At 36.0% G+C, this 13,502-nt stretch overlaps 1 protein-coding gene, 1 long non-coding RNA gene and 1 other non-coding gene across 3 annotated transcripts; all 3 read left to right on the top strand.

Annotated features, from left to right (window-relative positions):
- The first annotated feature begins 4,858 nt into the window (after nucleotides 1–4,858).
- On the top strand, nucleotides 4,859–6,627 carry LOC127659458 (uncharacterized). Its single transcript, XR_007972539.1, has 6 exons — nucleotides 4,859–4,999; nucleotides 5,154–5,215; nucleotides 5,515–5,566; nucleotides 5,751–5,794; nucleotides 5,986–6,032; nucleotides 6,265–6,627. It is a non-coding gene; the product is annotated as an uncharacterized LOC127659458 (long non-coding RNA).
- Nucleotides 5,251–5,449, top strand: LOC127660263 (small nucleolar RNA SNORA74). The gene has a single exon (XR_007972626.1). It is a non-coding gene; the product is annotated as a small nucleolar RNA SNORA74 (small nucleolar RNA).
- Nucleotides 6,628–8,429: 1,802 nt separating the features above from the next.
- slbp (stem-loop binding protein) lies at nucleotides 8,430–13,247 on the top strand. The gene is made up of 8 exons (XM_052149291.1): nucleotides 8,430–8,534; nucleotides 9,683–9,805; nucleotides 10,049–10,153; nucleotides 10,291–10,353; nucleotides 10,774–10,923; nucleotides 11,351–11,497; nucleotides 11,594–11,711; nucleotides 11,876–13,247. Exons 1-8 carry the CDS (start codon nucleotides 8,479–8,481, stop codon nucleotides 11,933–11,935), a joined length of 822 nt encoding a protein of 273 aa, XP_052005251.1. The 5' UTR covers nucleotides 8,430–8,478; the 3' UTR covers nucleotides 11,936–13,247.
- Nucleotides 13,248–13,502: the final 255 nt, after the last annotated feature.

Below are 13,502 nucleotides of genomic sequence, written 5' to 3'. Positions count from 1 at the left end.
GCCAAGGTCCAAATCACTGAGATCACATTTTTCACCATTCTGATGGTTGATGACATGAACATTAACTGGTGCTCCTGACCTGTATCTGAATGATTTTATGCAGTGCACTGCAGCCACATGACTGGCTAATTAGATAATTGCATGAATAAGAAGCTGTACAGGTGTTCCTAATAAAGTGCTCAGTGAGTGTATCTTCATTTATACCCATTACAGTCTAATTGTTTATTGTTATCATTCCATCAATGACTTTGCCAAACTGGTGGGATCAGGATGGGCAATTTACAAGGTCCTGAAACTTCCTCCCATTTTGCTGTCTTCATTAACAGCTCATTGTTTAATGCCCTTCTGTTGCACTCAAAGGCCCCTATACCCTCATCCCCATATCTTGACACAGTCACTCCCAACTTGTAAATGTTGTCATGGTGATCCTTTGGGCATGATCAAGAATCCGCAGCAGAACAGTGGGAGAGGGGATGGGGAAGATGGTTGTCTGGGGGTCTCAGTGGGAAAGGTCCTTTTATAGCACATAATGACGCCAGAACTCTTGGCAAAAGCAATAAACTGGTTCCGTCTGTGTATCCATGCACCCAGATGTCATTCAATGTATTGCTGGTTTGATGAATCCATGTGAGTGACATCATTATGCTGGGGGAATTGTGATGTTGCGTTAAGTGAATCTTTGCATGTGTAGAACAAAATAGGTCCAAGTTGGAGGCGAGCAACTCAATGGTGCTTTGTTAGGTCAAACTGGTTGATGCACGTCTTCTTTCCAGTCCTATCGCAATTCAACAAATGCTGAATGTGGCCGAATGAGTAAACTGGAAATTAAAATGTAAAATACCATGTTCCTCTCACATAGAAATAGCATACTACCATACTGCTCTTACTATTTCTGCAGTATGTATACTGTGCACTGCATGCACATTTTCTGGGATCCTAGGAAGACATACATGACTGGCTTTATTTGTCAAAATATGCAGTAAAAGAGTGCACAGCAAAGAATTCTGTACCCTGTAATGCAAAATGTTAATTTAACTGTCCATTTCCAATGTAAAGAATGAACCAGAAGTAATCATGGCCACAATTCTTAATATCTTTTTCTTGACTTGATAATGTACAGATTTTTTCACCAACGTGTCATTCAACTGATCACAACGTATAGTCAGGACATTAATAATGTGAAACATCACTATTACAATTTGATTTTTTTTTAAACTACTTCCAAAGAGTTCATCATAAAATCCTCCACGTGCAGCAATGACAGCTTTGCAGATCCTTTGGCATTCTAGCTGTCAGTTTTTCCAGATACTCAGGTGACCTTTCACCCCACACTTCCTGTAGCACTTGCCATAGATGTGGCTGCTGCACCTTACAGTCTAGCTAATCCCACAAAAGCTCAATGGGGTTAAGATCCATAACACTCTTTTCCAATTATCTGTTGTCCAATGTCTGTGTTTCTTTGCCCACTCCAACCTTTTCTTTTTGATTTTCTGTTTTAAAAGTGGCTTTTTCTTTGCAATTCTGAGCGGGTAGAATTCAATGAAGCTGTCAGCGGAGGACATGTGAGGTGTCTATTTCTCAAACTAGAGACTCTGATGTACTTATCCTCATGTTTAGTTGTACATCTGGTCTTCCACATCTCTTTCTGTCCTGGTTAGAGCCAGTTGTCCTTTGTCTTTGAAGACTGTAGTGTACACCTTTGTATGAAATCTAAAGAAAATGTTCAAATGATGCTCCTAAAATCACCAGAAATTAATGCTTTGGTGCTGTTTTTGCAAAACAAATAAATAACTTTAATTAAGTAAATAAGTACACAACAGATTGTGTATTTGATGGGTCCCAGACTCTCCAGTAATGATGAAAGCCTATAAATTTGCCTGTTGTGAAATATACTGTACAATATGCATAGATCTTTAGGGCAGTGTGCCTTTTTACTTTTTTAAAGTGCATTTTACATAAAAGTTATTCCTCTATATAGAAATACCCATTTATGATGCCTGCTTAAGAAGCCATAACATGCACTTGCATATTTCTTCCCAACATTGTCATAATTAATGTTTGCTTTCAAAGTTTGAGTTCATTCACATTGGGATGTATTTAATTGTGTCCATTTGTGCTGGAGGGTCTCACCTAGGGTGGCGAATGGGGTAGGACCAATCAGGATGTGCTACCAACGCTATATTCACATAGTTTTAGGGTTGGGGTTTGGGGTAGGGTTAGGGCTTAGTTCAGCCTCACACCATATCACACTGATATTTATGATGGTATATTTGTAATATCAGAATAGCGTAATAATAATTCAGAAAAAAGAGCTTTTATTAAATTATAAGCTTCACATTTGTGCCTTTTAAACCGTCCAAAAATTGGCCACATTTCCTTCGATTGCAAGTGCCTCACTGTAACCTCGATTTTTGCTTCTTTTTTTTTTTAAAGGGTTGAAATAATTTTTTGTGGTTATTAACATTATTCCACAAATGATGATGGAGCTTAACTTGTATTGAACCCGGAATATTCCTTTAAGATACTTTGACGTTTTGTTTTATGACATAAGTTACACACAAGATTGGGGTTCCCAATCTTTTCATGGGCATTTCCATTTTTCAGGACATTTGCCCAACGGGTGTAATATTTTAGTGAAACACGTAAGAGGTCATGATGTATATTGTGGTTATTGAATGATTATTTTTTCTGAATTCATCACAAACATTCATTTTGAAGCATGCAACACATGCAGATTATATATTTATTGAATTAAATTGCAGCCTTTTTCAGTTTAGTAATCACGCTAGGACATATGGCATTTTTATTTTGAGTATTTGAGTATTTAAACATTCTGTTTAGTCCCAAATATGTCAAATTCCGAGACATTCCACGTTTGATGGCTAAAGCCATTTTTATGACTGGATTTAGTGATTCTGATTGAGTTTTACACACTGCGGAAATCATAGGGTAACGGTTATATAAGCGGACTCGGATCATTCATTTATTATTAAAAATTAATTCACATCCTGCGGTGTAAAGGCCGCATCACCACACTACCCTCACGGATTGTGAACTTATTTTTAAAAAAAAATCAGCAGTCTGACCGTCGGCCATTGTCCAAGGTTTACAACTCAAAATGTTTTTGTAGTTAACACAACAACAAAGTTAGAACAAAACAAAAAAAATCTTATTTTTCACCATATCACTACTTATTATTTTAAAATTATTTAGTCAAAGCAAAGCAGAGATGACAGCAGATGAGCAGAGAATGTACGTGACAGAGCTTCTTTCATGAAAGTCAACCGTTGACGTTGACAACGTGCAGCCGCCCGCAGTAACAAAACTATATGAATTTGTGTATTTGACACATATCCAAAATCCCAATTGTTACAATGTTTTTGTACATGTACGAAAAACCATGTTAGCCACACAGTCAAACAGTTTTAAATATTTTCCAGGACAAATCATTATTTTCCTGGACATTTAGGTATTTTTCAATTTTTCTAATTTTCCATGATTTTTTTCATGACTTGAAAATTGCATTGCAAAAATCCAGGTTTCCCAGGACGTGTGGAACCCTGTGACACAGTCATACCCAAAACGTGAATTTTGAAGCCGCCATGTTTTTTTTGTTGTTTTGCATGTTGCTAGATAGGAACTAAAGATGCTTTCCATTCTGTCAGGCACATTCACACACATGCTTGTGGTTTATGTAGTCCCTAGCAACTTGTTAGCATCATAATTTTATTTTAAACATGATGACTTCAATATTCACCTTTGAGGTATGACTGTGTGTAATTTATGTTGTAGAACAAAACTTCCAAGTATCTTCAAATAATGTTTACCACAGAGCTCATTTTACTCATAAACTGGAAACCCCCCATAGGAAATTTCAGAGTGAACCCAAGGTGAATAAGCCTTCCAGGTTCACATACAAATTATCATCAAAGCAATTAGTGATGCTTAACCCTTGTGCATCATTTTTAAAAAGTTACTCAAAGGTCCTTAGAGGAAGAAAATTGCCATAATAATATTATATATTAATATTATTTTCCACTTTCAATTACTTAGATTGTTTGACCAACATCGGTCCTGATCATAACTACCAAATATTCATTCATTTTCAGGATATAAACCCTTTAAATGCCAGTTTGTTTACATAATGCTATTGTTTTTCACACACACACACACACACACACACATACATACAAAACACACTATGACATCCATACCAACACACCCACACAATTTTAGCATATTTCTAAAATAGCAATAATTCATCATTTATTCAATTGGCCAACAGTGCTCCAATGCAGCAAACAGAAAATAGTTAAAAAGCATGTATTTGCTGCATAGGCTAAACATGAGAAAAATGGCGCCATCTGGTGGAAAATATTATAACTTTAAATGTTCAAACCAGGGCTCCGTAATTAAAGCACAATATCATAGAATTCATGATTTTATGCTTTAATGGCACTGGGATCAAATATTGCTGTTTTAATTGGTTTCAGTGGGGACTTTTGTTTCCTGAAGGTCCTGTGTTTAACTATTTTGTGTACATAGTGCATTATAGATGTATTATGAAACTGAGATTGAAATATCCAAACTAACCCAAAAATTCACGCCTTTGGCTAATGTTGTGACGTTGGCATTAACACATACAAATGTCGTGACGGTCGCACAAGGGTTAATAATATTTGTGCGTTGTGTTCATTTCTCCTAACTTACAACTATATTATTTCTAAACTTACAATAAAGTTATAAATACCCCTTCGTTGAGCGATCCAACACTGCGAACCGATTTAACTGATTCATTCAGATTTGAATCGGTTCAAATGAACAATTCATTCGAATTGGGCATCACTACTCCACGTGATAAGGCCTCATTGCTCTTCTTCTATGGTGCCGGGCAGCCTTATAAATGCCGTCGCGTTCTTAAAGACAGTCTGTCATGTTATAATGGCACGGTGGAAAAGTGGTATCAGAACACAGAAGAATGAGAACTGGCCACAAGAAGGTAATTTCGCGAATTGTCGTTATGTTATAACTATATGCAAATAATATACCTATTGCGTCGCATGATTCTCGCGAGTCTGATTAGTTCTCACGTGCGCATGATGAAAGCAACACTGTTGAAGTTTTCTTAGATTGCGTTTATTTTTCACTTTTAGGTGGCTGAATATGATCGAACTTCAAACGCAAAAATCCACAACTACCATCATTGGCACGTGATGTAAGTTGGTTTTCTTTCATATGTTTTGCTTAATGTCCAGCGGCAGTCAGCTGTACAGGCCTTCACCATGCCTGAGCTAGTGTTACTCTGCTGGAAGAGGAAGGCACTGCCGTTTGTGCTCGATCTGCTTTTACTGTTTTAGTGAATCCTGATGTTCAGCACCGGTCATGCCATGCCTTCTGAGAGCGGTCTGAGCTCACAAAATGGGGCAGCCCTGGTCTGGGGGCGAACAGTCCCCAAATGAGAATAATATATAGTTTCTGGTGTGATCTGGAATGTAATCATAATTGTTGTTACAGGTCACACAATATCCCAAAGTACACTGAACAAAATTGGCAGTTGTGAGAAATGGTAAGTTTTAATTTGGGTTCTGAATGTGGTGATTTACTTGCAAAGTAATGTGCGATAATGATAGAGTAATCATGCTTCTTGAAATGAACCTTCATTTCCAGAGTATGCATGTGCTTTGAAGTGCATATAAAATGCATTTCATTTAATATTGTGTTTTTGTTTTGTTTTTTTTTGTCTACCGCAGCAGCTGTAAAGCATCTCAGGACTTGTGGAACCTTGTCTTTGATGGTGAGCTACTAAGCTTTGTTTTCTGATGTTTCTTGAGTCTTTGATTGTGATGTGAACCTTAACACTGCATTTTTAAATGTAACGCTGAGACCTAAAATATCACTCATGTTACTGCGATTTTTATTTATTTTTTTTTTTTTTATCTATTGATTACTTTTTTTTTTCTTTCTAATTTGTCATTTCATCTACAGGAAATGAGCAAGGAGTTGAAGGGTCCATTGATGTCATTGTATCGGAGGTAACATTTGCACTTTGATGTTGTAACCCAAGTTGATACCATCATTGCAGAAGCTTTCCTCTGCTGTGGTGCCTGTTTATCTTGGAATAGCAAATGCAGGGTTTGGCACAGGTTTTTGTTGGTGCAGTCTACAATAATCTGACTAAAAAGCCTGCCACAGTTCACTTTAAACTAATTGAAGGTCAAATAATTTTGTTTAACATCCTTTTTTTTTTTCTTTTTCTCTGTATAGGAAGGATGTCCGAGTAGCTTTCAATTGGAGACCGTTCTTGCGGTGTGTTTCAATACGTTTTCATGATGCTGTAAACCTTTTAAAATGTGGTGTTGGTTGAGTTAACTAGTGGTTTTATCTTTCTGTACACTTGCATAATGTATATTGATTGCTTGTTTAAAAACTCTCAAAGACTACTAGGGGGTATACTGGAACTCTACTAAATGTAAAGTGGGTTTTGTTGTGTGTGTTTGGTATTTATACAGAGCACCATGTATGAACCTTAACTGGAGCACGATATGTGTGAAATGTAAGTGTGTCTCACATGGATATTTAATATAACATTTCTAAATAAAAGGAACTTTCACTTTGCTTCTCTTTTGAAGTGGATGACAAATGTGGAGCTTCTTTCTTTTTTAAAACCTCAATGAATCTCCATAAGATTGCTTTGTGTAGGTGATTTTCCCAGAGTCGTAATCAACTTTAATCGCATCATTTAAAGATGGGAGTTGGCAGTGCTGCATCCTATTTAAAGTTATAGTTCACCCAAAAATAGAAGTTCTCATTTCCTCACTCATGCCATCCCTGATGTGTATGACTGTTGGTAAAGGCATCTGAAGATTAAGAACGTTTCAGCTGGGTTGGTCCTCAATGATAGTGGATGGTAACAAACACTTTGGTCCAAAAGCACAAAGGCAGCATAGAAGTGATCCACAAGACTCCATTGTTTAAATCCACATCTTCTGAAATGATAGGTGTGATTCAGAAAACAACCTATTTTTTTTTTATTCTACTTACTGGTTCCACACGTACTGTTTGGCGCGGGACAAAGGTGGAGATTTATAATTAAAAGGACTTTATTGTTGATCGCTTTCTCACACCCACCTATCATATTGCTTTTGAAGACACCGATTTTACCAATGGAGTCGTATGTATTCCCTTTTTCTGTGGACCTACAGAGCTGAAATATTCAAAAAAAAATTAAGCAGAAAAGTCACATCTGGGGTGGCATGAGGGTGAGGAAATTAAGAATTTTCATTTTTGGGTGAACTATCCTTTTAAAACTCACACTGAACAGATTATGTATTAAATGGTGTTATTTTATCAAATTAATTAATACAATAGCTGTTTGCCAAAACAGTTATTTTGTGTAACCTGTTTAGCGCTTTTCGCAATGCACATTTTAAAGCAGCATTACAGCAAAATGTTGGAAACTAAAGGATTTTGTATAAACTGCAAGAGTAATGATTTTGAGTCTCCACCCCAAAATGAGGACGTAAATGAAGATGAAGTGTTCTTTTTATTATTTTTTGCATTGATTTATTGTCCGTGTTTTCCATTTTAAGAGAGTGTAGTCCATCCTGTGACCATGATGAGATATGGTCCACCCCTAATCTTGAATATTTGGTATTAGTGTTCTAATTCATCTCACATGTGTTTAGGTCTGTGATTTGTGTGGGTCAGTCAAGTTCTTTTTAAACCAGACTCAGTAAGTCACTTCTTTATGGACCATGCTTTGTGCACAATGACCCTATTATCCTCCTCAAAAAAAAAAATACAATCTTTTTTTTTTCTGATTACATGACAATATTCTAGATTTTATGCAACTGTAGCTGAAATAGCCAAATCTAGAAGTGTCCACACACACTGTTAGACATGTAAAGCATTATAAATAAACCAATCACAATAATTGTCATTTTAAATGTCACACCAGCCATTTATTACTAAATGTTGGGGTTTTGATTGACAAATTACATTAATTTGATAAAGCAATATTTAACAAGCATTTATAATTATTTGAAGATTTCCTCTGTCATATTTATATGAAAACAATCAACAACAAAAAGAAAATAACAAATAAAATGTATTTGTATGGCAGAGTCCAAATGCTTTTTAAACCATTTTATTTTTAAATGGAGGGTTTGAGGCTTTGAGCTTGTCAGTTTTTATTCCCGCCATAAAGCTTTTCAAAAGATGACGAAAAAGAAGCATATACGTCACAATATGCGCCCGCACAGTTTATAAGATCTGTACACAATAGACTACTGAAATGAACTTCTGCGGATAGTTTGCAGATCAGCACAAAAGGGTGGACCGGCAATGAAAGACGTCATTAGCACCGCCCCAGCTGTCACGTGACCTCGATTTTGACGTACACTTTTGGACATTGGCGCGGTTTAATCCAAACCCCGGAGTTGCTGGTTCGTGTGGTGGTTGCTATTTTCACCTAGAGCAATGTCCAAACATCAAACATACAGACACGGAAATGATTACAAGACTGAGGAAAACGGGTAAGACATCATAAAAGTTAGAATGACAGTTGTAGGTATCTTTGTTTTCGTATTTTTCTGACTTTATTGCACCGTCGTTTTAAACCGCCGTTTGCTAGCATAGCGAAACAAGAAAGCATTGTCTATGATTACCCTTTAGTCCATTGTGATAATTTATATTGAACCATTTGCGTTTAGTCTATTCACAAATTAAGTATAAGTTATAACTGTATAGTCTGTTTTTATAACTGTTTTAACTATTTGCAAATGTGTTGAAGTTCTCCCGCCAGTCCTGTATTGTGTTCAGAACATGACAATTTAAGCGCCATAAGAGTGTCAAGACTTAGTCTATATCTAAAGTTGTGCTATAGTAAAAAGTATTTTTAAGACCTTAAAACTCCATTACACCTCAATGTTCTAACATTTACTCCCTATTTGGCTATTTTAACCATTGTGTGAGCTTCGAGACGTTTTTTTTTTATTATCTTATGTTAATGCCAACAGCATACATTTTGCCAAAGACGTGTATTTTTGGGGGACTTTTGCCATTTCAACCTCCGTTCCTGTAATACATCTATTATACAATGTGTACACAAAATAGTTACACACAGGACCTTCAGGACAAAAATGTCCCTTTTGAAACCTGTTAAAACGGCAATATTTGATCATTAATTCTATGATGGTGTGCTTTCATTTTTTTGTAATATTTTCCAGCAGATGGCGCCATTTTTCTCATGTTTCGCCTATGGAGCAAATGCATACTTTTTCCTATTTTCTGTTTGCTGTATTCGAGAACTGTAGAAATAAATGATAGGAGCTAAAATTGTGTGGGTGTGTTGGTATGGATGTCAAGAGTGTGTTTTGTATGTGTGTGTGTGTGTGTGTGTAAAAGGTCCTTGAAACAATTAAAACATAACTTGAAAAATAATTTTTGGTTATTGTGGAGGACTTTGAAAATTGAGTAGGAGGTAGTTAAATCAGTTTTTAGAAGGTAATTGTTGTGGATATGTCCCTAAAAAATTATTAGCTTGAGTATTGCGCAGTTATCAATATTTCCTGTTCATATTTCTAATACATGTGCTCATTTCAGTGTACAGCAGCATGTCAAATGTCGAAAAGGTTTGTTCTTATCTTTCTTTGGTGTAAATGCATGTCAACATGTCTTACAGGAATAAAGGCCCTTCAAGATGGTCCCATTGTCGGAAACGTGGAGCAGATGGGAGTTTGAGGTCACATGATGACGAAGAGGCTGGCAAAGACCGAAGATCAAAGAGTTCACGCAGACCAGACAGGTAAAGTTTTTCCTTTTTCATTCATTATTGATTCAATAGTTTAAATTACGTTTTAACTGCATTTCAGAATTTTTATTCCTCAAGAGAGTCAACTGGAGTAGTTATGAAATATTGCAGTTGACATTTGGAATCTTATATATTCACCACAATTGAAATCTAATTGCATCAGTTGAATAGACAATAATGTTTAATGTTAATAAAAATTAGCTGCAAAGTTTGATATAATGTCACTTTTTCATGCAGTTTTACAACCCCAGAGAGTGACGGACCGGTGTCCAGAGTAAAGAACTGGGGCGATGAGGTGGAGGCAGAGGAAATGCGTTCAAATGTCCGTTGCGACATGCATCGGTCAGTTGCCTCTCTTGATTTTGGATACAGGATGTGATTTGAAACTCTTTAAAATATTTAGTCTCTCTGCAAATATAATTTTACAGACATTATTGATTGCCTTGATACGTTTTTAATTTGAGGTACCCCTTTTTCAGCTATAGAAGAAGGATTCTCGCGGCAGATTTTCCTCAAAGAGAAAGAAAAACGTCATCTGGAAGGTTTGTGATTAAAAACCATGTTATGCTTTCTGTGACTAAAGGGATTGTTCACACAAAAATGAAAGTTCTCATCATTTACTCACCCTCATGCCATCCCAAATGTTTATGACTTTCATTTGACCCATTCACTTGCAATTTAGGGACCTACAGAGCTGATTTTCTTGAAAAAAAATCTTTGTGTTCTGCAGAAGAAAGAAGTCATACACACACCTGGAATGGCATGCGGGTGAATAAACAATTAGAGAATTTTCATTTTGTGGTGAACTGTCGTTTTAAATCTCCTCAAAGATGATTTCTGTAGTTTTGTTACGTTCTGCTATCCAAGGTTGATATGCATTGGCCTCAATCTTTGTCATAAGTTTGGGGCGATTATATCCATTTTTCTCTGTTCATCAACCTTTGCATTTCTTGTTCCCCCAGTTCAGACTCCAGAGACTCCCGAGATTCAAAAGACTCTCTTACTAAAGGTGAAATGGAGACAGATGAGAACACACTCATGAGAAGACAAAAACAGATCAACTATGGGAAAAACACTCTCTCTTATGACAGATACATAAAAGAAGTGCCTAAGTAAGTGACAATCCTTACTGGTAGAAGAAAAGAAGGCAATGAAGATGAATTAAATCTTTTCATTTAGATTGAAAGTAGTCTAGTATACTAACAATAATGAACATGGTTGTTGTATTTTAAATTTAATTTATAGGGTGACCTTTTATCATTTACTCGCCTTTATGCTGTTCCAAACCTGTATGAACTTCTGTGGAGCACAAAAGATGATGTTCAGCACATTGTTAGCCAGTCACAGTTCACTTTCATTGTATGGGGAAAAACAAGCAATTAAAAATGAACGTTGAGTGAGATGAACATACTGGCTATCATCTCCTTTTGTGATCCACGGACAAAAGAAAGTTATACATATGTGTGTAAACGAGGACAGAATTTAAATGTTTGGGTGAACTGTCCCTTTAAATAAGATTATTTCTATCCCTTATTTTAGGCATCTGAGAAATCCAGGTATTCATCCAAAGACTCCAAACAAGTTCAAGAAATACAGCCGGCGCTCCTGGGACCAACAGATTAAACTGTGGCGGGTCAGTCTTCACAAGTGGGACCCCCCTGCGGAAGGAGGTGACCTGCAGGAGATGTGAGTTTCATTATAACCAACAACACCCAAAAAAAATTAATAATGTTAAAATCATATTCAGGTGAATGTTGAAAACAAATCGACTGATTTTTACAGTGAGGAGCTTGACCTTGGAGAAATCATGGATTTTGAGTTTGATGTGGAGTGTTCAGCGACTACAGAGACTGAATCACAGAGTGCAGTGTCCAATGGAGTGTCGCTGTCTTTGCCGGAGGTAATTTGCCTAATTTAAATCATGTTCGCAATAGGATGGGCAGTATGACTTAAAGGTGTCAGGAAAACCCTAAACTAATATTTATTTTACTGTTTTACATTTCTTTAAAAAAAAATTTTTTTTTTTATTAAGATATTTATTTTTCAAATCGTCTTGTTTTGCAGGACTCGTTCACAGGAACTCCTAAAAAGATGATGAAATTGGAGGATGCTGAAATGTCGTGAGCACCATCGAAACTCTGATGCTCTATGAGAGAACTCCGGAGCAACCAAACTGTTTTTAATTCATTTTTCATTTTGATTATCATTGTTCAATTCTTTCAACCGTTTATGGTGTTTTGTGATCCCCACAAAATGAAAATCTGTTCATTTACTCTCCCTCATGCCATCTTCTGCAGAACACAAAGATTTTTAGAAGAATATCTCGGCTCTGTAGGTCCATACAATGCAAGTGAACTTTGAAAGGACTCCTAAAAGGACATAAAAGTAATCCACATGACTCCAGTGGTTTAATCCATGTTTTCTGAAGTGATCCAATTGGTTTTCCGTGAGAGCAGGTCACATTCTAACTATTCTTTTACTGTACATCTTTCCATTGCAGTCTCTAGAAACGTTCACAATTTCAAGCTCCATTACACTTCCAAGTGCTTAACACATGCACAGAGCGCTAGATGGCACAATAGGAAGTGTAATCGAGCTTAGAATCATGATCGCCAGGGAGACTGCTGATGTCAAGGTTTATAGTAAAGGAGTTACATGTTGGTCTGTTCTCATTCAAAATCAATTGGATCGCTTAAGAAGACCGATTAAACCACGAGTCATGTACATTGCTTTTTTGTTGCCTTTATGTGGTTTTTGGAGCTTCAAAGTTTTGTTCAACATTCACTGACATTGTATGGACCTGCAGAGCTGAGATATTCTTATAAAAATCTTCATTTGTGTTCTACTGAAGAAAGTAAGTCAAACACATCTGGGATAGCATGCAGTTGAGTAAATCATGATCATTTTCATTTTTGGGTGAACTATACTTTTATAGAGGTTTTGTCATCATCACTGAATTCAATATGTTCTTTACACCTACTCCTTTTTAGCCTTTTGCAAAAGAAAATGTATATGTGTATATTTTGAAATTGATTAATTTTGTATGGTAGTAAAGTATTTGATGCTCAGTGGACATTCTCTTGTATTTAACAATTAAAGTGAAATCAGAGCGGGTTCGCTTCACATTTCAAGTGTTATTAGTTTGTGGTTTTAGGTGTTGTTTTTTTTTAGATTTGCTTTTTGAGTGTTATTCATTTCTATTTTATTAAGAACCTTTTGCAAATAAACATTGAACTGGAAAGACCAAATCATTGTCATTAAACTGGAAAGACCAAATAATTGTCATATCAGTGCCTCACGTTGTAAACATGGATTATTTTTACATTCATTATCGATCCTGTATAATATGTTTTTCTTTGTGTAATGTTGGCATCTTGTTCATGGTATAAGTGGAGTAAGGAATAAGACATTGTATCACAAAATAATAAATAAAATGCTGGGCTATTTCAAGATTTATGAGTTGAATTCAATAACAATTCTTAACTTGTATTAACATGATCATTGTATTAAGTTTGTTTACATTTGATATTGATGGGGGGGCAGAATATATGATTTGCTCTCTTGAGCTATTACATGGTTCTAATGAATATCATCCAAGTTTAATTAAGAATTATTTATTATCTAAATATGATTTAGGGTTCCTACTGCCACAAAAACAACCTGTGAATATCGGAGTATTTTAAAGGTGCAC

Source organism: Xyrauchen texanus, chromosome 19, assembly GCF_025860055.1.
Source record: "Xyrauchen texanus isolate HMW12.3.18 chromosome 19, RBS_HiC_50CHRs, whole genome shotgun sequence".
Taxonomy (NCBI): Eukaryota; Metazoa; Chordata; class Actinopteri; order Cypriniformes; family Catostomidae; genus Xyrauchen; species Xyrauchen texanus.
The sequence above is the reverse complement of the archived record's forward strand: the minus strand, read 5'-3'. Positions and strand labels throughout refer to the sequence as shown.

Excerpts from the sequence above, each read along its gene's own strand:
- slbp (XM_052149291.1), top strand. The coding sequence starts at position 8,479 with ATGTCCAAACATCAAACATACAGACACGGAAATGATTACAAGACTGAG. Across the intron at positions 8,535-9,682 it reads TACAAGACTGAGGAAAACGG|GAATAAAGGCCCTTCAAGAT; the intron begins GTAAGACATCAT and ends CATGTCTTACAG. Across the intron at positions 10,354-10,773 it reads AGAAAAACGTCATCTGGAAG|TTCAGACTCCAGAGACTCCC; the intron begins GTTTGTGATTAA and ends TTGTTCCCCCAG.